Genomic DNA, 21,836 nt, shown 5'->3' with positions numbered 1-21,836 from the left:
TTGGAAGAAAACAGAGGCTTTGAACAACCCATTATAAAGCTGTTTTCTAGCCTCAGACTAGTTCTGAACAGAATTTATTTTAGATAGTGATCTTCAACAGTCAACTGAAATGATTCTGATTTTTCCAGCCAAAATAAAATAAACAGTTTTTCTAGTGAGGAAAGAAGGTCCCTCCTCCTGACAGCTGTGTCAATCTAAGCACACAGCCAAAAGAAGTACTGGATATTGACCAAAAACGTGATGTAAAGAAACCCCAAACCCTGAATGTACTTTCTCTCTGTCTTCTGGTCAGTTGCCATGACCTTCTGATTCAAAAAATCCTTAAAATAGTTCAAGAACAACAAACCAAAACATTAAAGTATCTTAATATAATTACTTTATAGCTACACATTGCTGCATTATTTGTAACATAATGTTTACTACTATATATGTCTTCCCTTTCAACGGTGCAACTGAGCAATGTTACAGTTGCAGGATTTGTGTTAGGAGCTTCCATTTCCAGGCCTTCTTCAAGGTATGAAAGTATAGCTCGGCAATCACATACAGATTCATATTTACCACATAGTGGAAAGCAAATTAAGATATTTAAAGCATAAGCATTGGTCATGTTTGCTTATTTACATTCTAAAATTCCTACATTTTTCCTTCTTTGTGTAGTAATATGATATTTTCTCTGAATATTTAGGTGTAAATGCAACTGTGTTCAAACAGAAATATTTGCCATTAACCATCAACGTTCCTTTGTGGTGTTCTTTCAAAAGATTATTGAAATGCTAATATAAGTAAAATGAATGCAACTGGCAGAAAGAATGTATGAGACAGTAGAAAATCAAGATTAAATATTGTAGTAAATAAACTATGTGGAAAACAGAGTGTTTAGCACATTATTAAATGAGGTAAATTTGTCAGAGAAGTGTCTTAAAAATTAATGTGCTTTCAACTTAAGTAATAGGGCACTTGCTTTTAAAGAGTACACAGACAGGACAGTCTTTTTTGTAGCTAAACTGATAAGCATTTCTTAAGAAGTTAAATATTGCTACACACGTGAATAAAATAGTCATCAATAAGTGGCCTTACAGTATATTTCCTTAGATCTACAAAAATAATGTATTTTTAAAAACATCTGTAATCACGCATTAATTTCGTCAGAATAACAATGTACATTAAGCAACCTAACACATGGGTAGATAGGTGTCACATGGAAGAAAACCGTCAATAGATTTTATTCCTTAGCATTCACATTATGACACCATTTCAATTAACTCTATAGTTTTGGGTTACATTTGTATATTATAACATCCATTATCATAATATTCAGATACAGGAGAAATAAAATAAATTAGAAAAATTGCACAAAAAATATTCTTAAGGTATATTTCAAGCAGACCTCAAGCACTATGGTAAAAATGATAGTTTAGTTGCCTCATTTACATGACTATATTAGATGTTTGCCTTTTTTAATTTAAAATCAAATATTTAAGGTTTAAAGTAGGAATTTACAGCACATGAACTGATAAACGTAGGCCAGGCACAGTGAGAACTAGCCACCATAAATACATCTTAGCCAGAAGGTCAGTGTGTTATTAGTCCCAATTATGCTGAAGCGTAAGAAGCCTTCGTGTTGCAGACAATTATTCACTGCTGAATGAGCACAGACCACTGAGCTGAACACTGACTTCCATCACAGATAAAGGCTTACACAATAATGATCTATTCTGCCAAATTCTATAAGGACTTACTTATTGAAAGCTTTCTTGGTTTCAGATCACTGATTCTTCTGTTTCAGTACAACGATACAAAATATCTGTAAGTACCTCCTAAATTTTGAGTACATCTTCCTAAATTTTTTTTTAAGTTGGCAAGTCTGCAATTAATTTGAAATATATTTCAAGTTACAAATTTTCCTTGGGTGCAAGTCAAATATTCCTAATACAACATGGGCCAGGCCAAACTGATGACCTCACTATAATTTAAAAATACTTACATGAGCGCTAATTCCTCTTGACATACAGGAATTTATACAGATTTAATTCTTAGCATTCCATTTTTTAGCATTGAACAGCAACACAGGTGACAGTTGGTTTGTCTCCCTATGGGATAATGTTTTTTATTCAAAACCAAAAGAAATTAGCCTTGTTCCAGGCTACCAGAACGATGCCCACTGCAGGGCTCCTATGCAATGAGCAAAAGACCAATAAAGAGGATCAGAGACTTATTTTTACCTCTACTTTGTGAGCTAGGAAAGCAGACTGCCACGTCAGTGTCATTCTATGGGTTCTGCGGTCTGTAGATAATACCCATTCTCTTATGTCCCCCTTGAAATACCCAAGGAGAAAGGAAGAATAAGAGACTCTCAAAACCATTAGAGATTGGGGCAGGGGGGTGGGAGGGAAGATGATAAAAAGAATATAATCAATTTTGTAAGCGAACTTGAAAATCAGCTTGGCAGGGAGAAGATTTCAAATGGTTTGCCTCTTTAGCCCCTGCAGAATGCAAATTGTTGGTGTGCCAAAAGAGCTGAGCTTCTCATCACAGCATATGCACCTTGATCTACAGATCCCCCATTCTCGTATTCTGTCTCTACCTGTACCTGGTAGACTTAATCTTGTCAACGACGAGTTTATTCTTATATTTGAAGCCCAAATCAATGAAGTCTAACATGTACTCATTCCATATAAAAAAAGGACTTTGATTAAATTTAACTGAAATACCACAACCAACCATTATAAAGGCACATGCACACCACTGACTGACAAATGCATAAACATAGGCTGAACCAAACTAAGCAACTTACAGACCATGTTCCAAAAAGATAAACAAGCTTATTAACATATCTGTTCTGTAAGTTACAGCTTAACTGCAGATTTAAGCTCTATGGTACAAGACCATGATTTAAGAGACTATATTCCTCTGAACCCTCAGCATCAGCTTCCTATAATGACATGACTATTGAATGTTTCCACAAAGAGCAGTAGAAGCCAGGAGAGACCAAGGGTTTATTTTAAATTGCACAGTAAAAATGGCAAGTGGTAGGTTATGGGTTTTATTAGACTAACTGAAGAGAAATGTCATCTCTTTTTTTTTTTTATCTTAAGCTTTGGTTATTTTTATTTCTGTTTTATTTAAATTTGCTCGCATTAGCTTCTCCTCTTTTTCTACAAGATTACTACTAAATAAGAAAACTGCTGTTTTAGGACACACTGAAATTGGAATATTAATTCATGTCCCTATGGATCTTGGGAAAAAGCCAATGCAAGTCTTGAACGTTATCATGATAAACCCCTGGCACCCACTAATCACAAGATTGCATCTTCACATAAGATAAGGGGAAGATTTTGGCATGGGAATGAACACATACACCTAGTTGTTTGCAAAGGCTTGCAACCTGGCAGCCTTTCAGTAAGGTTTCACTCACATAGCTGTTACTGTATACTCTCCAGCTATGGCTGGGAAGTTGATAATCCTTAAGATATGAGGAGAGTTTTGATTTCTGACACAGCATTCCTGAGATAAATGCAGGATCAGAGAGATGCTTTGAAATTCCCAGAGATACCCCCACTGGTAAACTGCTACGTGGGAACAACTTTCAACAGAGTGTCTTTGAAAAGAAAAAAAAAAGAAGTTAACTTTCAGAACTTGTGTGTGCCATCAAACAACATATTAAATGTAAACCAGACACAGAAAATAAGAAAGCATCCCAAAGCCTGTTTTTCCAAACTTTCCCAATACACCTTAGTATTTTTGTCTACCCCAGAGATAAGAGCTACTATTTCCAACTCTATTACAGTTTCTTGTAAAAAGGCTTTTCTTTCCCTGGTACAACTCATTCCCGCTGCTGTCACTAGGTGTCATTTCAGAGCATAAACTTGTATCTTAAGCAGAGTCACACTATATAAAGATACAGTCACCTTCAAGTGGTCATGAAACTTTCCTGTCTATATAAATTTAAATATAAATGCTTCATACACACAGTTATTCAGTCTTTTTGATTAACTGATTTATTAGCTAGTTAGCAACATACCTTATCATAGATAAATGTATTTACCATACATGCAAGATTGTGCGTGTCACTACCAGATAATAATTGACTAGAGGGAAGACTTCTACATCATTAAGTACACTTTTGTCTACCTGACATACCCACAAAAGGAAGGAAATGAAAAATTAAGCCACCTAGAAACACAAAGCCGCTGACATACCGAGGTCACGTGCAACTGCTGAAGGACAAAATATTTTATACTAGTTAATGACCTTTTCCTCACATATTTAGCCCCACCCACTAAACACAAAAAGTCATAGGAAACTAATACCCACAAGTTATCACTGTGGAGCAGTCCCGATAGCTACATAAACCTCTACAAAACCCCTTGCCCTCTGCTCTTCCATTCACAAGCACGGTGCTGTCTACTGCTTCAGTCCATGCACCACTTTCACTCCTCTATATATTCCTTCACCAGACTAGCTTCCTTTCAGTATCTGATATAGTAATTATGTCTCAAAGTTAAGTGAGAGAATGTTGAGAGTTGTGGTTACAAATGGCTGGCACTTCTGGAGGTGGGAAAAGGAGAGAAGAGTCCATCTCGGACAGTGCGGCACTGGAAAAGTAAAAGGGCAAAACAGCAAGTAGTTCAACTTTTCAGTGACTTGCTTTACAAAACACACTGCAATTAAGGGGTTTTTTTGTTACTTGAGTGACTTTGTAATTATACAGAAAAAAGAACACAGAATTGCAACTGACTGAAGGGCCGCTACCAATGTCCAGTATTTCATTAGTGTACATGTTATCAAATTAAATTGCAGTTTCCTCTGATAAGAAGGTTTTGTAGGTGTAATCTACCTATGTCAGATATCAGGACTGCAACTGCCTGATTTCTTCCTGTCTAGTTAACCTGCTTTACATCAATTCAAATCAGATTTGCACAGGCAGCACAAACCTTCAGTTTTAGCAATAATTAAAAAAAAAAAAATTCCTAAATGCAACATGCACTCTGTACCAGATGTCCAGGCAAACGTTATATTGTGGTTCAAATCTCTACCACTCAGCAATGAACAATAAGAATTTCCTGAGGAAAAACATTAGTCACAGGCTAAAACATTATGCTATTTCATGTCAACTGCCCACTTGCTGTAGAGAGCAATGATAGGCCTCAATGGGGACATGCTAAAAGCACTTGGGCAGGGCAGCAGCAGGCAGAGAGGCATGGCAAGTTCTAATTCAGCATCCCTCTTCTCCCAATTTTCCCCCTCTGCCTCCATTTTCCTACTGCTCCCAAAACAAGTCCTCCTGTTTAGCATCACAAGCAGAAGACAGTATTTACCTTGAGACAAGAGCAAGGGGGCCAAATGCTAGCATACACCATCTGTGTCTAATCTACCCAGACAACCACCACCATCTCTTCCCCCACCAGTGATATGGCAATCTGAGCTGAGAAGACATGTTGTAACAGCTGCATCCATACTCCTGGCAGAGCTGCCCTCCTTTCTTGGGTCATCTAAGTTTGCTAGTTTGAGCAAGGCAGCCATAGACTGCAAAGACATCAGAGCCGGAGGAAGCTCAGGAATAACCAGAGGATCAGATACTGCTATGGTAACAAGGGATCCCCCTGCATCAGATAGACTGCAGGATTTCTGGATATGACTAAGGCTTTTCTAGAGGCAGGAATGCAAGTGTTATGGGATTCTTTCTTTTGTTCTTTGTTTTCTTTGTTGTTTTGGGGAGGCCTAGAGAGGGAAAAGTCAGTAAGCATAGTAAAAATGTGGTTTACTATACTTGGGAAAAGATAAGGAGCTAATGAGACTGAGATGCAGGGGACACCAAAATTATTATCAGGAAAGAGAGACTTCAATCTCAAAGGAAAAGAAAGAGAAACAAAGCAGGAATGCCCCATTTTAAATCCACTGCAGTATTTGAGTATTAAGAAAGGCAGATATTTATTAAAATGAAACTAAATTTTAAAAGCTATTATAACAACAAAGTAAATCTAACAGCTTAGGGATATATCTACTGAATGAAGCCTGAAAGATTTAAAGTAGGCCTTTAGCACCAGAAGGCAAAACACAGATGCATTTTCGTAAATGAATATGGGAGTATTCTATAGAGAGAAGGACACCTAGATGATTACTCCATTGTTTTCGATCCATTTGTAACTACTATTAAACCAGTATTCTTTTGCAGGCCCACAGTAACAGAAACTAGATACAGCTTTGTGATTAATACACAAGCTAATCTACATATCATTACATTAAGTTAATGTCCATTATTTCCTGAGTCCTTTAAAACTGACTAAATAAGCACAGTACAGCAGCACTCATCTGCAAGTGCTGCAGTTAGGAACAGAAGAACAGGAAAAACAATAGAACAGCTTATACCCTTAATCTTTTCTTTTACTCTTGCAGTCATTTCTAGGCAATTTATTGGCCCTCTTACCATATTGCTTCTGAGCTTAACATGTATGGAGACAGAAGAGTTAACTCTTATAAAGAGGAGCCGGCTTCAAGACCTTCAAGTATGACCCAATCACCAGTCATTTTTCATTTCCACAATCTTTTGAGTATAACATAGTATCCCATGAATTGCAGAGTGTACCTTCATCATGAACCTATGTGATGTCAGTGGACTTTGCAGTCAAAGGTTCTACTTGTAAATCAAAGTGTCTTGATTATATTAAGTACTAGATGACACTGTACATGAGCTCTGGTAAACTGAAATGTGAATTTTTCTGTTCCTCACAGATATCTTAAGCAAAATGAAATAGCCCAAATATTTTAGAACTTCCATTACCTGTCAAAGGAATGGAACTTTACAGGCTGCTCAGCAGCTCCATCGCCAAGAACTCCAAGGAAGTTTGGTGGCAGAGCAGCGGCATCCACTGCAGTCCCATCAGCTGGTGTGCTTACCAAGCTTCTCAGGATGTCCTTTACATTGACATTTTTTGCAGCTGGCACAGAAGTTGCAGGCTTACTATCCTCAGTTCCTGTCTCACTTCTGCCCTCCTGAGACTTATTTACTTCTAATGAGAGTGTGCATAGTACTTCACTGATTGCATCTGGACCTGCACTGACATTCAGAGGTCCGGCTTCAGCAACACTACCAGAACTGTTCGTTTGCCCTGAAGCTGGTTCCTCCCCAAGACCAGAATCTCTTCTTCGTACAGATGCTGTGCTTTCTGAATCTTCAGTGGAGGCTGAAGCACCGAGAGCAGCAGATGGGTTTTCCACATCTGTTCATACCAAAAACATAAAACACATTTTAAGTTCATTATTAACAGAACTGCATTCAACACATTGGTCCTAAAGAAGTAACATCAATAGGTGACAAGTGAAATAACACAGCTATACATATTTCCTCTTGCCTACTTAGAGATTTAATACTATCTGTAAGTATTTAATAGGAAACTTAGAACGGAAGAATTTCCTTCTAATTTCTGAGAAGCATGAAAAGTTATAACATCCAAAAATTGAGACAAGGAAATAGAAGATATTGACTCAACAGTCAAAGAACGAAAAGTAATTGATTACCCTAAAGAAGAATAAGAGAAAGAGGTCTTATAGTGGAAACAAAATAGTAATGTTTCTGCAACAAGCATTCATGAATACTTAGCTACTTTAGTGAGATTAACTGCCTCTACACAGCAAAATCAACCTATAGATTAGGTTGTTCTCAGACCAGAAAAATATACACACAAATACTGAGGCAAATTGAATACTATAATGTTGTTTAAGTGGTTACAATGTGCATATTTCTATACAATCTCACATGGACTTCTACAGAATTTTAAGATGCGTAAGCCACACTATTTCATTTGGCAAAATAATTAACAGTTCACCTGTAGCAGTAGTTTCACTATTTTCATTCTCTGATTCCTTGAATGACTGGCTATGGTTTGGTGGTCGTCTTTCATTCTGGGGTTCCAGTATATCTCTGTATTTCGAAACCATGAGCACAGAAATAAAATATACAACAGCCAAAGCCAAAAACTGAGCCTGTTTACAATCCTCCTGTAAAAAAAGGACACACACACAGATTTTTGCATTACAATTTCAGCAGCATGTTTATTTTTCTGCAAAGTATGCCCAGCGCTACCATAAACAGACCAGGAGTAAGCTGATATGTCAACAATGGAAGAACAATATTCTCTAGTCACAGTTTGTCTCACCTATAAAGCTAGGGAATACAGCAATTGTATTCAAGTGGCACTAATCCTTTCATTTTTCATTTATAAATATGACAACGTTGACTAAGGCAGTGTGTTTTCTCTACATGCTTCAAATTAGTGCAGGGACTAGGTCCCCTTTATTTATTTACAGGTGTTTCCTCTATTACGTTTTCTCAAATGTGCCAAGATATTAACAGCATTTGCTGTGAAGTACAACCAGGCAAGCGTAGTCAACAAAACTGTAAAAGCATTTATAAATTATTACATATTAATGAAGGAAGTGGAACAAATTCCAGAACCAGTGTTAAGGTTTTATTTCATCATCAGATTATCCAGATGGATGTACTGTACTATGTACAATTTAAACAAGAATTGGCAAATATGCATTTTTATTACAGCTGTAACTTTATGAAGAGATGTTAAGAAAATCTTAAAAACAAATCTTAATATGAACTATGCCAGGTACCTCCCCAGAGTACTCAGTCACTCCTAGTGAAACAGAACAAAGTGCCACATCCCAGATATGACTAGACTTTATGATTTAGCCTAAGCCTGTCCCCGTTGGCTGTCGAAGGGGGAAAAGCTTTGTACACTTTGGGATCACAGGAGAACTGAATATTTGAATCCTCACTGACCAATCAGTAAGAGAAAGGGTGTTTGGTTTTTTCCCCCTCATTTACATAAGGGCTCAGGTAGCATTCCATTTTTCCCTCTGAGCAGTTCAAGAAAGTAAGTTAAACTATAAAGCTCATTTTATCATGATTGCAGTGCCTATTGAAGCCCCACATTCCATGAAGAGTTCTTTAATAAGCTATACTGGAAGAAGTTTATGAGAAGTTCTCTATTAAGAACTGGATAACATAGCTGGATCCTATCGGTTACACTGAAGAACTAACCTATATTCCCCTCGGCTCGACCCAAATCTTTAACTTTCATAGAACAAGACAGAAACAGTAAGCTAATAACAGGTTAGCATCAGGCAAGCACAGTGTGAGACTGATGAAAGTCCCCTACAATGGTAAGGATTATAAAGAATTTTCTTGCTAGATTAATTTTTGCAAGACAGTTTCTAACTGTACTTAATAAAGTTATGATCCAGTGAATCAGCACTACCCCTTATTTTTTCTGCTATGTTTGTAGAACTCCTTGAAGTAACGTTCATATACTACTGGAAGTACGACTACTGGTGGTTAAGTGGAATCCGAGTTCCTCCTATACAGGTTCAAATCATGCCAAATAACAATTCTATGTGCTGAACACAATGTAAGAAACTGCATGCAAATCAAACATAAAATATTTAGATGCAAGTATAAAAGCACAGATAAAAACTATTCCAAAATAGATCTTTCAAAGTCTACTTTTTCTCCACAGCTCAACTCAGTAGCCAAAAAGCAGAGTTATTGCATCATTTTATGTTTATTTGTGAAACAGAAAACCTGGTGGATTAGATATGCAAAAAAAGTAGAGGTTGTGTGTGTACTTTTTTTTTTTTTTTTTTTTTTTTAAGAAAAAACGAGTACGCAAAATGTGCTTGATTTTGAAGACTGCATGATTAGGATTATTTTAGTTGCCACCAGTATGGAAGATTCACTTCCTGTTACTCTTTTGCACACTGATACTGAAGTAGGAGTTGAAAGAAGCTTGTTTCAATCAATTAATTGCTGTAAAGATAAAAAACAAAGATCCTTCACTATTTGAATAGAACAAAAGTCCCTGTGTAAAAATCATTATATCTGCTAAGTAGTCCAATTATTGTAAGATAAGTTCTGGTGTCCAAGCTTGTGGCCACCAATGACTCATAGCCATTATAGCTACTGTATTTGCTTACAGAGGTTGTTTGGGGTTTTTTTAGCAATCAATCTCAATTTCCTCAATATCAGCTATAAAGTTGCTGACATAGGGCAAAGATATTTTTAGTCAATTCAAGACTAAAAAACGTATGCATATTTACAGCACACGCACACAAATTGGTTCCTCTGAGGGGAAGTAAAGGAATTAGAGATGACCTCTAATTTATAATTAGCTAGAAAGATAGTAATTTTTCAAAAACTATACATAAACATCTTTATGATATGTAGTATACAGTTTGTCTATGTACAGCATGTGAAAGCATATATTTGTACTAAACACAACATATTTCATATATAACAGGCAGAATTCCAGAGAATCAGCTCTTAGGAACACACGAAAGAGCCTGATAGGCAGGCAGCGATTTTCACCTCTCCCTCTTTCCAATCCCAAACACTACAACAGCTGCAGAGTATTATGTGTTCCTAATGACCGTGAGCAGTATTCAGGTTTTGTAAATTCAGTTTAGCCAAACTGCATAACACATAGCAAGTGTTCAGCAAACAGATTTATGCAGAAATCTAGCTACAAAGAAAACAACATTATTTGTAACTTACTATATCTCTGAACACTACTGCTCGAAGTCGATTAATATCCATATCCTGCAGAAGTCTGTCATGGTCTCGTATTGGAGAAATGCCACCAGTCACAATGTCCACTGGACTCTATTAAAAAAAAAAAAAAAAAAAAAGGCAATTGTTTCAGAAAAGCATTCTACCAAGAATCATTAAGTGTGTACAATCACCCACTGTACATCATATTGTCATAACTAGAGCACAAAGATCAGATATGCATTTCATCTTCAAAGGAAAAAAAAAATCTGGCAAATTCTTGTGGCAGATTTATTTCATTGTGGAAGGTTAAATATCTAAGTGTTAAATTCACATCTTGGAAAAACTACTTCAGGATTTCCAGCATTCATGCCCTTCAGCTCTATGAAAGTATCAGTGGTGCAGATATAAATTTAAAAACTTATCTCTCTGTACAGAGTAATCATTGACTTTTGTGTTCCTGAATGTGGTCTTATACTTGCCTTTGCTGCAGACTTTCCTGTTCCTATAAAGCCCTGCACTGTTTTTTGGTTCTTCCCAATGTCTCCAGTAGGCTTCATCTGTGCATGCTGCTGACACTCCAAGCAATTTCTTACTGCTACCGCACATACTTGAAGGGAAAAGAAATGCTAAGAATTACTCTGGGAAACAGTATTGTTTATATCCCTTACAGAGAAGTATAATACTGTTTATCACATAAAATAAAAAGTTTAAGCACATCTGTAAAATGTTATTTTGCTTCCATAAATTTTAAACAGTCACAAAACAATGCTCAAAATTCTTTAATAATTTACAATTAATAATTAATACTAAACTATTAGAATACGTTTGCTATATCTAATAGATACTTCAAAGTGAGTAAGTCAGCATCCCTCATCGAAATTTTACCATGCATACAACCATGGGGTGGGGAGTGTGAAGACAGCTAAATTTCACAGACTAGCAAGGAAGAAAGACAAGTGATACACTAGTGAAACAAATTACAATGTTTCACAGAATCACAGAATCGTATAGGTTGGAAAAGACCTTTAAGATCATCGAGTCCAATCGTAAACCTAACACTACCAAGACCACCACTATACCATGTCCCTAAGCACCTCATCCAAATGTCTTTTAAAATACTTCCAGGGATCGTGACTCAACCACTTCCCTGGGCAGCCTGTTCCAATGCTTGACAACCCTTTCAGTGAAGTAAAATTTCCTAATATCCAGTCTAAACCTCCCCTGGCGCAACTTGAGGCCATTTCCTCTCATCCTATCACTTGTTATCTGGGAGAAGAGACCGACCCCCACCTCTCTACAACCTCCTTTCAGGTAGTTGTAGAGAACGATAAGGTCTCCCCTCAGCCTCCTTTTCTCCAGACTAAACAACCCCAGCTCCCTCAGCCGCTCCTCATCAGACTTCTGCTCCAGACCCTTCACCAGCTTCGTTGCCCTTCTCTGGACACGCTCCAGCACCTCAATGTCTCTCTTGTAGCAAGGGGCCCAAAACTGAACACAGTATTCGAGGTGCGGCCTCACCAGTGCCGAGTACAGGGGCACGATCACTTCCCTAGTCCTGCTGGCCATGCTATTTTTGATACAAGCTTCACAATGTGAAGCTTCACAGTTTGATACAGATTTTTTGATACAAGCTTCACAGTTTGCTTCACAATGCTCTGTTATTCTTGGACTAAATGTTCTGAAGTTACACAATTTATTTTTTTAGCTTCACAATTGTACCTGTTTCATCTTCTAGTATTATTTTCAAAGGAAAAAAGAACTAACCCCATCTATACCTGTTTGCATCCCATAAATCTTGTTCTACCTGCACAAAGGTTTAATTGCTTAGAAAGGGAGAGGAAGGCTGGTTACTGTTGAGGCTCTGAGCTGCTCTGGCACTCATGCACATTAAACTTTTCATTACAAAAAGTCTTACAGCATGCAACTAGCACGAATACTCTCCTCCTGTATTAACTAACTGAACCCAGTTATGATCTTGTATGTTCTCATTCCCAGAATAATCATTACTTTTTTAGGTAATGACCACTTTCTTTCAATTTAATTTGATGCAAACATACTATAATACTGGATACAACTACTGCCCAATTTGAACCCTACTCTTTAGAAATTTACATCTCTAGTTTTCACCATGCCTTCATCTACTGACCTCAAGATTTAAACCTCTTTTCTACATATTGTAAAGGTTCACGTTTTTGCATATAGCACAAGATTTCTTTTTCTTAAAGCTGCTATATTCTGAGCCTTGACTATTTGGGGAACCTTGGCAAAAGAAATATCTTCATGGATAAAATGAAAACATGCATCCACAACAGTCACGCTACCAAACTTAATTTATTTTATTTAAACTTTTAAAAGAGGAAAAGAACCCCATGTATATGCACTGCAGAATACAGTAACAGTAAAGTAGGAAAAGATCCCAATGCTTCTTTAACTAAATTTAATCTTGATTTAACAAAAAAGGGCAGAAAATAAAATAAAGCTAACAATTGCTAACTATTTAGTAACAGCAAGCTCCTATACTCATTACACTGTTTTACTTGCTTACCCAGACGAAGACATTGTCGCAGAATGCCTCCAGATGACATATTTTTCTCAGACTCAATTTCAGTGAATCCAAGAGAGCTTGCAAAAATTAGCACATCCACAAGGTTGATTAATCTCTGGAGAAATGTTAAAGATGTTTCTACTGAAAGTCCTTGAGTTGGCTCAATATTCTCCAATTCATGCTACACAAAGAAAAATTGAAAGCAACATTTACTTCTTCACAACTTAAATGAAGAAAAACATATGCTGGAAGTCCATTTTCAGTCACATTCAAAAGTAGTAATTAGTCATATTCTATGAACAATCATTAGTATTGGGATTTAATCCCATTCCAGACCACTGGACAATGAAACTAGGCAACTTCCTTTTATGTCTTCAAGCAAAGAGGGCAGGCACCCAATTTATCTTAGAGAAAGCATGGAGGTAGCAAAGGGAGGAGAGAGATGGTTGTGGAAATATCCCACACCCATTCCTGTTTCCCGAAAGGACAGATATAATAGTTAATACACTGCATAAAGAAAGGCATCCTCCCACAAGAGATAAGTTTTCAAATAAAAATGAAATTTCTTACAGTAGCAGATGTGGCAGCAGAAAGCAATGGCAATATACCACCACAAGCCATGATCATGTTGTCCATCACTTGAGAGATGAGATGAATTGTGTTGTGCACAAATATGACATTGTCACTGCTATTCACAAAGTCCATCACAGTTTTTGTAGAATGGCTGTTCAAAAAAAACCCATTCAGAATACAGCTTTATTTTGGTGGTACTTTAGCATCTTTTATGTTTTCATAAAACTAAAACCAGACAGTTAGCAGTGGGGCAGCAAATATCACATGACCATAAGGGTCAACTGATATACCTTAATCTAAATCTAAAATTACCTTTCCTTTCTGTTCTTAAACCTCTCCAGATCAGCAAGACGTATGTTAATCATCATTTGGATAAAGATACATGATAGGTTCGTCTATGATTACTTGCTATAGCAAAAGTCACTGTATCAGGCAAAACAATAAAGTTTCCTGGAAGTGTGAACTAGATTTGAACTTAAATCTTTGGAAAAATAAAGCAAATACTAAGGTCTTCACAGAGAAATTAAAAATCAACAAAACACAAAAACTTAAATGCTGTTAAACATGGAAATAGATTTTCAAAACAGAATGTAAACTAAAAATATATTTTAGCTATAGCTGATGATGTCCTGAGAGGTTAGTTTAATCACATCCTAAAAATGACAGTCCGACAAAAGTTTGCCTCAGTTTAAATTGTTTTAATGACTTAAATACTCTATTTCTTCATCTTGCATTCCTTTTTATCAGGTCAGTATGGTTGAATGCTATACGGTTGAATTTAAATTTGACATTCACTACTACAAGCTAATAACAGACACTACTCTTATTTAAGTTATTAAATCTTAACATTAAAATGCAGAATTACCAGTGTTTTCAAAGTTTCCTTTTTTGACTAAGTTCATCTTGATTATTACATTCCAGATCCCTGTTACAAGTTAATTTTTAAATGCATAGAACATCTCTGTATTCACAGAATCCTATCAAAGCAACAACATAGTGTGTGTAAATGCAGAAGTAATAAATACTATTTAGGATAGATTTTTTTTTTTTAGTCCATATTTAGGTACTAATAAAAGATGCAGGCCCTTACATACATTAGGAACATGAAAATCATGGTCCAGTAAAAATCAACAGCAAGACATCAACAGCATTGACTTAAATGTAGCCAGGATTTCAGTCAAAATATATGTGCAGGCCCTCAACCAATACACATTTATGTCTGTAAAGAGTCTTTAAAAAAATCTGAGAATATTTAGGTACAGGTCACAAAATAAGTACGGCTACTGAATGAGTAAAATACCAGCTGTGCAAAATTAGATGTCAAAGAGCAACTCTGATGCAGTTTCAACAAAATCTCAAGCTAATTATAATTGAAATGCCAGTCTAGATCATTCCACAAATAGCATAGAAATTTACCTTCTCCACATCTGTATATCTGTTTCTATTGAAAAGAGTAAGTCTGTGAGCAAGCGCTGATGCATCAGTGACCACTTAAACTCAGGAATACGGAACACAGTTGACCTAGAGTCTCTTCTCTGCCCATCTGATGCAGCAGCCAGCTCTTGTCCCGAAGAATCTTGCTGCCTTGAGGTCTAAGTACACAGTTTGCAGACAAAAAAACACCCCACACTCTGGTTATTAGTTTCCATGGCATACACTGAAATGCATTTAATAGACTTGAGATTTTAGATATTCAACAAGTTTAGACTGTGTACATGGTTACAAGTAAAGCTAAAACTATTAGACAAATGCTATTTACTGGATATACCAAGCCTACAAACTAGTCTACAGCTGCACTACCACACCTGTCAGTCTAGGCATACACAAGCAGCAACCCAACCTTACCACAGGGGGAGTATATGTCGCTGTAGACAGTGGTTTTCCTCCTTTAAGGAAGAATGGTGCAGAATGAAGAGCATCCATTAGCAGGTACCTCTGCAGAAGGGAAGGACTCAGATACATGACTATTTAACCATGAAAAGCTGAGTTAGAAACTAAAGACTAGAGGGGTGGAGCACTGCAGCATGCAACAGAAGCCCAGTTTTAAATTACACTTGCACAACAAAGGTATACTGACGTGATGGAGTGACAATCCTATTAAATTTTATAGTTTCAAATATAGATATACATATATATAGTGTACCTCCTGCAGAGTAGCTAGTGTAAAAAATATTTTCACAAGTTCCATCAGGATATGAAAGAAACTTAGTGCTATTTTTTTCTGCACAAGCAATGCTCGCTTCTCAGTAATTATTAAGAGTTGAGATTATAAGAGACCAGACTGAAAAGACTAAAAGGGAGGTTGAGTAAAGCAGCAAAAGAAATTCTAGATAAAATCCTCTCAGAACATATAAATGTTTCTTTCAATTCTTCAAACTTAAGAACAGAAGTACCAACACAGAAGTACCAACACAGTACCAACAACTCCGTCTCACCCATAAGTGGATGTACAAAGAATAAAAACTTAAGAGACTTCTCAGTACACAAATTGGTAAGAATTATGGCTATTCTAATCAAGGGTTGAAAGTATTCTTTGGATAACGCACAAAATCCACACGTTAAAACCTGCAAAATATGTACAGGTACACTTTTTCAAAAATCTCATAAAATAAGAACTTCCTTTTATTTTTAAGCTAGACAGATGAAGGACAGGTAGAATTTACCTCAGGTATGGATCTGGGGGGCAGAGGTGCTTCTAGGCATGCGTTAGCTTTCAGTTCCAGTTTTTCTGTATCTGATGCAACACTAGAAACATCAAGCTTGGCGATTCTTTTGTCAGAGGCTCCAGCAGGCTCTGACACATGTGCATTTGCATTTTCTTCAGCTGTTTTGGTTTCACTAAAAATAATCTTTTCTTCCTCCAGCAGCTTCTTCCCTTCTGGATCCGGTTGAGTCGCTACTTCTTGAACTGCAGAACTCACTGTTTCCGGTAAAGAAGTCGGTTCTTGTTTTTTCCCATCCACATCTTCAGTATCTTTGGATTTCAACAGCACAGATTCAGGTTGCTTCTCTATTGCTTTGTCCTGCTTTGTCACTTTGCTTTCATTAGAGCTATGTTCCTTGTTCGTTTCTGCATTCTCTTCTGAAGGTAAAGGCATACTACTTTCCTCTTTCAAATCAACAAAGTCATCTTCATCTTCCACCTCTACAGTTGATTTTTCCAGTCCTTCTGGACTTTCAGGAGTTTCTCCTTCCACAGTAGTTTGCATTGCTAAAGCAGGAGCAGTGACAGCTACTGTTTCTTCCACAAGCTTGTCTGCTTTGCTCAGAGCATCTTCAATTGCTTCAGCTATTCCAGTACTAATTTCTGAAACACTGGGCTTTATTGCTTCTGGTTCTGGACAAAATTCTGCAAAAGACACTGCTTTTAAATCCTGTGTAGTCTCCCTGTCTTCCCCCCCTAACTCCTCCCTATGATTAGACACTGAATGAGTTTGTTGGTCACCATCTGATGAGATATTTGTCTCTGTTTTTTCAGTACTGCACTCCATATCATCATTAATAATGCAGGAAGGAGCAGTAGCATCTTCTTTTAACTCCAAACATTGTTGCTTTCCCTTGTTTTCAGCTTCTTGGCTAACTCCAGAGATTGTTCTAATTTGAGTTGAAGAACGTATTCCACTCCCTTCACCTTCTTTCCCTTGGTACTCCCTGTACATTTGAGAAAGACTCTCTTTGTGCATTTCAAAAGTTACCTAAAAGAATAGAGTTGAAAAATACATTTAAAATTATATATTAATGACTGTTTAAAAAAAAAATCATTGCTCAAATCACAAAATTATACTACAAATTTTTATTGGATACTGTCCTCATGATAAAAAATATTCTCACATTGGAGATCACTTCAACTGAGAGCAAGTTTTTCTTAAGTGTACCTGTTATTCCTGGCCAAAAGAAAGAAAAGGAAAAAAAAAAAAAAAAAGTAACACCAGAGTCAAAAAATCCTAGACTGATCCTAAGGACAGGAAATTAAATGTTTACTAGAAGTACTCAGTTTTAAAGACTACTTCTAATAAAAGAAGTGAAAATATTTAAAATTTAGTATTTATAGTTAACACTTGCATTATTTCCTAGGCTAATTAGAGTCATCTGTAATTAGAGTTACCTGTGCTACTTGCATTCATGTAATTGTATAGGATGCAGATAAAAATATGACAGCATAACATCCAGAGAATTACTAAATTTGAGATAGATGACAGTCTCAATTTTTTTGTAAGGGGGGGGACACTGTGACATGTAGCAGTGGTACTTACTATAGCTGAGCTTTCACATCATTTTAGCACCTTGAGTATGCTCAACAATCCGCAAAAATAAATAAACTTTCGAGAAGTTTACATAAAAAAAAATACAATCCCACAAAGTCAGAGCAGAGAGAAGCATATAACGAAGCCAAAATCCTGGTGACCTCCAAATGATACCTAAAATTCTCCAGAGGACTTTTCCTCTGGTGAATGCTATTCACCCCATTTAAAAGGCACATGAGAACAGCTACACGATCTGACTCAAGTGAGAAGACCTTCCTACGGATGAGCTGAAAAAAATCATTGCTTTTAAGTATATTAAAAAAAATTCCAGAGAGAAAAATTCTTTATATACATACTGATAAAACTCATTTGCCCAAATAAATAGCTGTGTGCTGAAAGAAAATCTCACTAGACTAACTGAAGTTTTTATTACACTGTCATTCAATTTAGTTTATCCATACCTTTCTATTTAGGATTTAGATTTATCTTTTAAAACAGAAGTGTTTATTTATCTTGTAAGCTTAGTTCTCAAAATTTTCCCAACATATAAACTGCAGCTGAGGGTGGGTTTTTTTAAAACCATTTTCTTTATCATAAACATTTTTCATAGACAAAGCAGAGCAGTACATTTTACTAAATATATAAATACACATTTTCTTATTCTCTTACACACTAAACTCATTCATTTGGATCTCATCTAAAAATTCCGTGTACATGGTATTCAAAGTGATGATTAGTCAGTAGGAATATTTTCTCTTAAGATGATACATGTAAGTCAAAAACTAACTTGACAGGTTAAAAAGGTACTAAAATTATAGTTAACAAATCAGAGAGGAGCAAAGAAAGAACAAAGGTAAAAAGGAATATTCTTGGCAGGTTGTGTTGTCAACATTAGCTTTTTAACATATTAATTTCTCCATCAATCAAATATAAATTTAAGTATTGTAGGAGCAGTGTACTATTCTAACACATGACCTGAAGCATGTTATTTGTTCAAGTTGATTTAATTGAAACTTGACTCTCTAGCAATAGAACTAGGATATCTTCCTCCTCCTGTTTAAAAAAAAAAAAGTCTTCCTGTACTAGTTTTAAATCAGTTATGTACAAACAAAAAAGTGTGAATGATTACAAATGACTGAAAGTTCATCCCTCTGTCACAATGGATCTATAAAATATTTGATTATAGGGTATTGCTAAATAGAGCGTGTGGGGGGCATTATTATTTTAGAAATTACAGTCCTTCCTGAACTGTACAGTCCTTCCTGAACTGTACCACAGTCAGGATGTCAAAAGCAGCCCAAAATAGATCATGCTAATAAGCTCTCCCTTATTAGACAAAGCTGCTACTTTTGGTCAAATCATTCTTTCTGAAGAAGAAATCTTGACAACTTGAGCTTATCTCCAGCTAGCTTTCCCTCTTCTCTCTCTCCTTGTTGCTTCCTCCATTTCCAAAACTACTAAAAAGTTTTATTCCAACAAGTACTAAAGAGACATTCAACAAATAAAAATGCTGTTGGTTTACTTCAGCAAAACGTATCATATATAATTCCCGGAAAGCACACTGACCCACAATATGTATACACGTTACCTACACAATGCAAGTATAGCTGTGACAAAGCTGTGATAACATAGCTACCTTTACTCATTTCTGTCTTCAGTATCAGACTTGTTATTGCAACATTCATTTTGAAAAATACATGGTAAAAATGACTTCTCAAAAGTATTTGCAGGCTTTAGCTACACTGCATACTTACTTTTTTAACACTGTTAAGCTACATCCAAGTATGAGACCTGGTTTCTACTCTGCTTATGCACTGCTTCCAAAACTGTTGAACAAGTCTCAGGTCTAGCCTCAAAATCTAATTTCACTAGTTCCCTTGAACCAAGGCAAAGCAAGATAAAGATGAGAAAGGCACGGGTTTTGTTTGGGGTTTTTTTTGTGGAAAGGGGCAAATGAGGGAGACGTATATCAAATTCTATTACTGTTGCTGCCATCTCTCCCCAATACAGATGGGTATAGGCACAATGACAGTAAGATGATCACAAGAGAGTGGCTGGAGGGACCTGTTACAAAACATGATTTTCTTCAGTGCCCAAACTTGAGTGCAATGGAGAGTAGTACATGGATCACAGAACATGTTCAATAAAAGCAACAATTCAATCTTAATGGAATGAATCATCAAGATGTTTTGCAGGGCTGGCAGTTACTAAATCCACCTTGCAAAAAGAGCACATTCACAGTGTTGCAAGAGTTTCATCAAGCAACACTTGATGCTTACGCTGGTCCTTACAAAACACAACAAGCGTTAACGGCACTATAAAGTTCTAAGTTCTGGCAGCCCTATCTACATAAGTGCTTTGATAAATTACCAACCTGGTTAAAGTAAATTGCAAGCATCAAGGAATATAACTTTAAACACATTCTAAAAGCGTATCATCAGTTTTGTTACAGCTGCTTTCCCCTACCACTTCAAGAAACCACTGAGGTTAACACCAGAAAGTAACATCAGATCGTCTAGCCCAGTCCTTGATTTTAACCCATTTTCCTACACATTGAGTCCAGTAACATGAACTGGATGACAGCATCCAGAAAGTTGTCCAGCCTTCCTTTTAGAAATCAAGAGATGAAATCTCCCCTGGATCATTTGTTCCAAATCTACCATCTAAAAATTAAAAAAAAGTATCCTCCTTCATTTTCAAAGTCTAGCTTCAATTTCTAGTAACTAATTATGTCTGCATTTCTGAGTTATTAAAATATTTCAGTGAGGAAGAAATACCATGTTTTCAAGGGTCTTTTTTCTTTAACATACTATAACAATGTTTTTAAAAGCCCAAAGATGGAGAAGTAACAAGTCCAGCTAAAAAGAATAAGCTTTTCTTCTGAAGGACTAGAAATCTTCCTGTGACCCCTTCTGCAACCTTCCCAGCTTTTCAAAAAATCTTTAATAGTGTGAACATCCATATTTTCATGCATCATTCCAGTGCAAGTGTCATTAAACTCATATGCAGGAGTAAAAGCAACTTACTTCATGGCTTCTCACTTTCCACTCCACGAACACATTCTACAGTGCTGGCAACTACTTTTGGAGAAATGGTCGGTTAGTTATATCTCAGTTTGTATAACCTGTGATGTACTCTTTTTCTGTAATGCTGACTTTTTTCTAGTGTGCTAGCAAGCCAACCCCCTTTACAAAAGCCTATTGCAGCTTCAGATTTTCTCTTACCAACCAAACTTATCATCTGGTTAACAGCATTAAATCAACCTTGCTTGAAGACAAGTCAAAATCCACTCTCCATAAAGCCAGGGTTGTGAGCTTGATTTTACTCTCCTTCCTCCTCTCAGAATCCTGAACTCCACCATCTCATGGTCACTGCAGCCAAGGCTGCCTTTGACCTTTCACATTCCCAACAAGCCCCTTGTTGTTGGCGAGTATGAAGGTCCAGCAAAACAACTTTCCTTGTCGGCTCCTCTACCACTTGGAGGAAGAAGAAGTTGTCAATGAACTCAAGGAACCTCCTGAATTGCTTATCTCCTGCTGTGTTGTTCCTCCAGCATATATCAGGCCCATGAGGGCCAGGGCCCGCAAACATGAGGCTGCTCCTATCTGTCTGTAGAGGACCTCATCTGCTTGTTCTTCCTGGTCAGGCAGCATGCAGCAGATGCCCACTATAATGTCACCTTTACCTGTCCTCTCTTTAATCCTAATCCAGAAACTCTCGGTTGGCTCCTTATTCATCCCCAGGCAGAGCTCCATGCACTCCAATTGCTCTCTCACATAAAGGGTAACTCCCATTCCGTACTTCATAAAGAGCTGATATCCCTTCGCTACATCACTCCAGTCACAGGAGCCACACACCACATCTCTGTGATCCTAGCAAGATCGTTATGTGCATGTCATACTTCATATTACTTTAC

At 36.8% G+C, this 21,836-nt stretch overlaps 1 protein-coding gene across 7 annotated transcripts in view; it reads right to left on the bottom strand.

Annotated features, from left to right (window-relative positions):
• Positions 1 to 21,836, bottom strand: part of LRBA (LPS responsive beige-like anchor protein) — a 434,320-nt gene that overhangs the window by 325,593 nt on the left and 86,891 nt on the right. For all 7 annotated transcript variants that reach the window (XR_012775615.1, XM_075500920.1, XM_075500925.1 and 4 more), the window contains 8 exons: positions 16,340 to 17,371; positions 15,093 to 15,268; positions 13,674 to 13,827; positions 13,104 to 13,284; positions 11,038 to 11,165; positions 10,562 to 10,669; positions 7,827 to 7,998; positions 6,782 to 7,220 (listed from right to left, as the gene is read on the bottom strand). Coding sequence is in view for 6 of the 7 variants with exons in the window: in XM_075500920.1 (XP_075357035.1) it covers positions 6,782 to 7,220; positions 7,827 to 7,998; positions 10,562 to 10,669; positions 11,038 to 11,165; positions 13,104 to 13,284; positions 13,674 to 13,827; positions 15,093 to 15,268; positions 16,340 to 17,371 (2,390 nt within the window). In the remaining variant the exon portion in view is untranslated. The remainder of the gene's footprint in view (positions 1 to 6,781; positions 7,221 to 7,826; positions 7,999 to 10,561; positions 10,670 to 11,037; positions 11,166 to 13,103; positions 13,285 to 13,673; positions 13,828 to 15,092; positions 15,269 to 16,339; positions 17,372 to 21,836) is intronic.

This window comes from Mycteria americana, chromosome 4, assembly GCF_035582795.1.
Source record: "Mycteria americana isolate JAX WOST 10 ecotype Jacksonville Zoo and Gardens chromosome 4, USCA_MyAme_1.0, whole genome shotgun sequence".
Lineage (NCBI taxonomy): Eukaryota > Metazoa > Chordata > Aves > Ciconiiformes > Ciconiidae > Mycteria > Mycteria americana.
The sequence above is the reverse complement of the archived record's forward strand: the minus strand, read 5'-3'. Positions and strand labels throughout refer to the sequence as shown.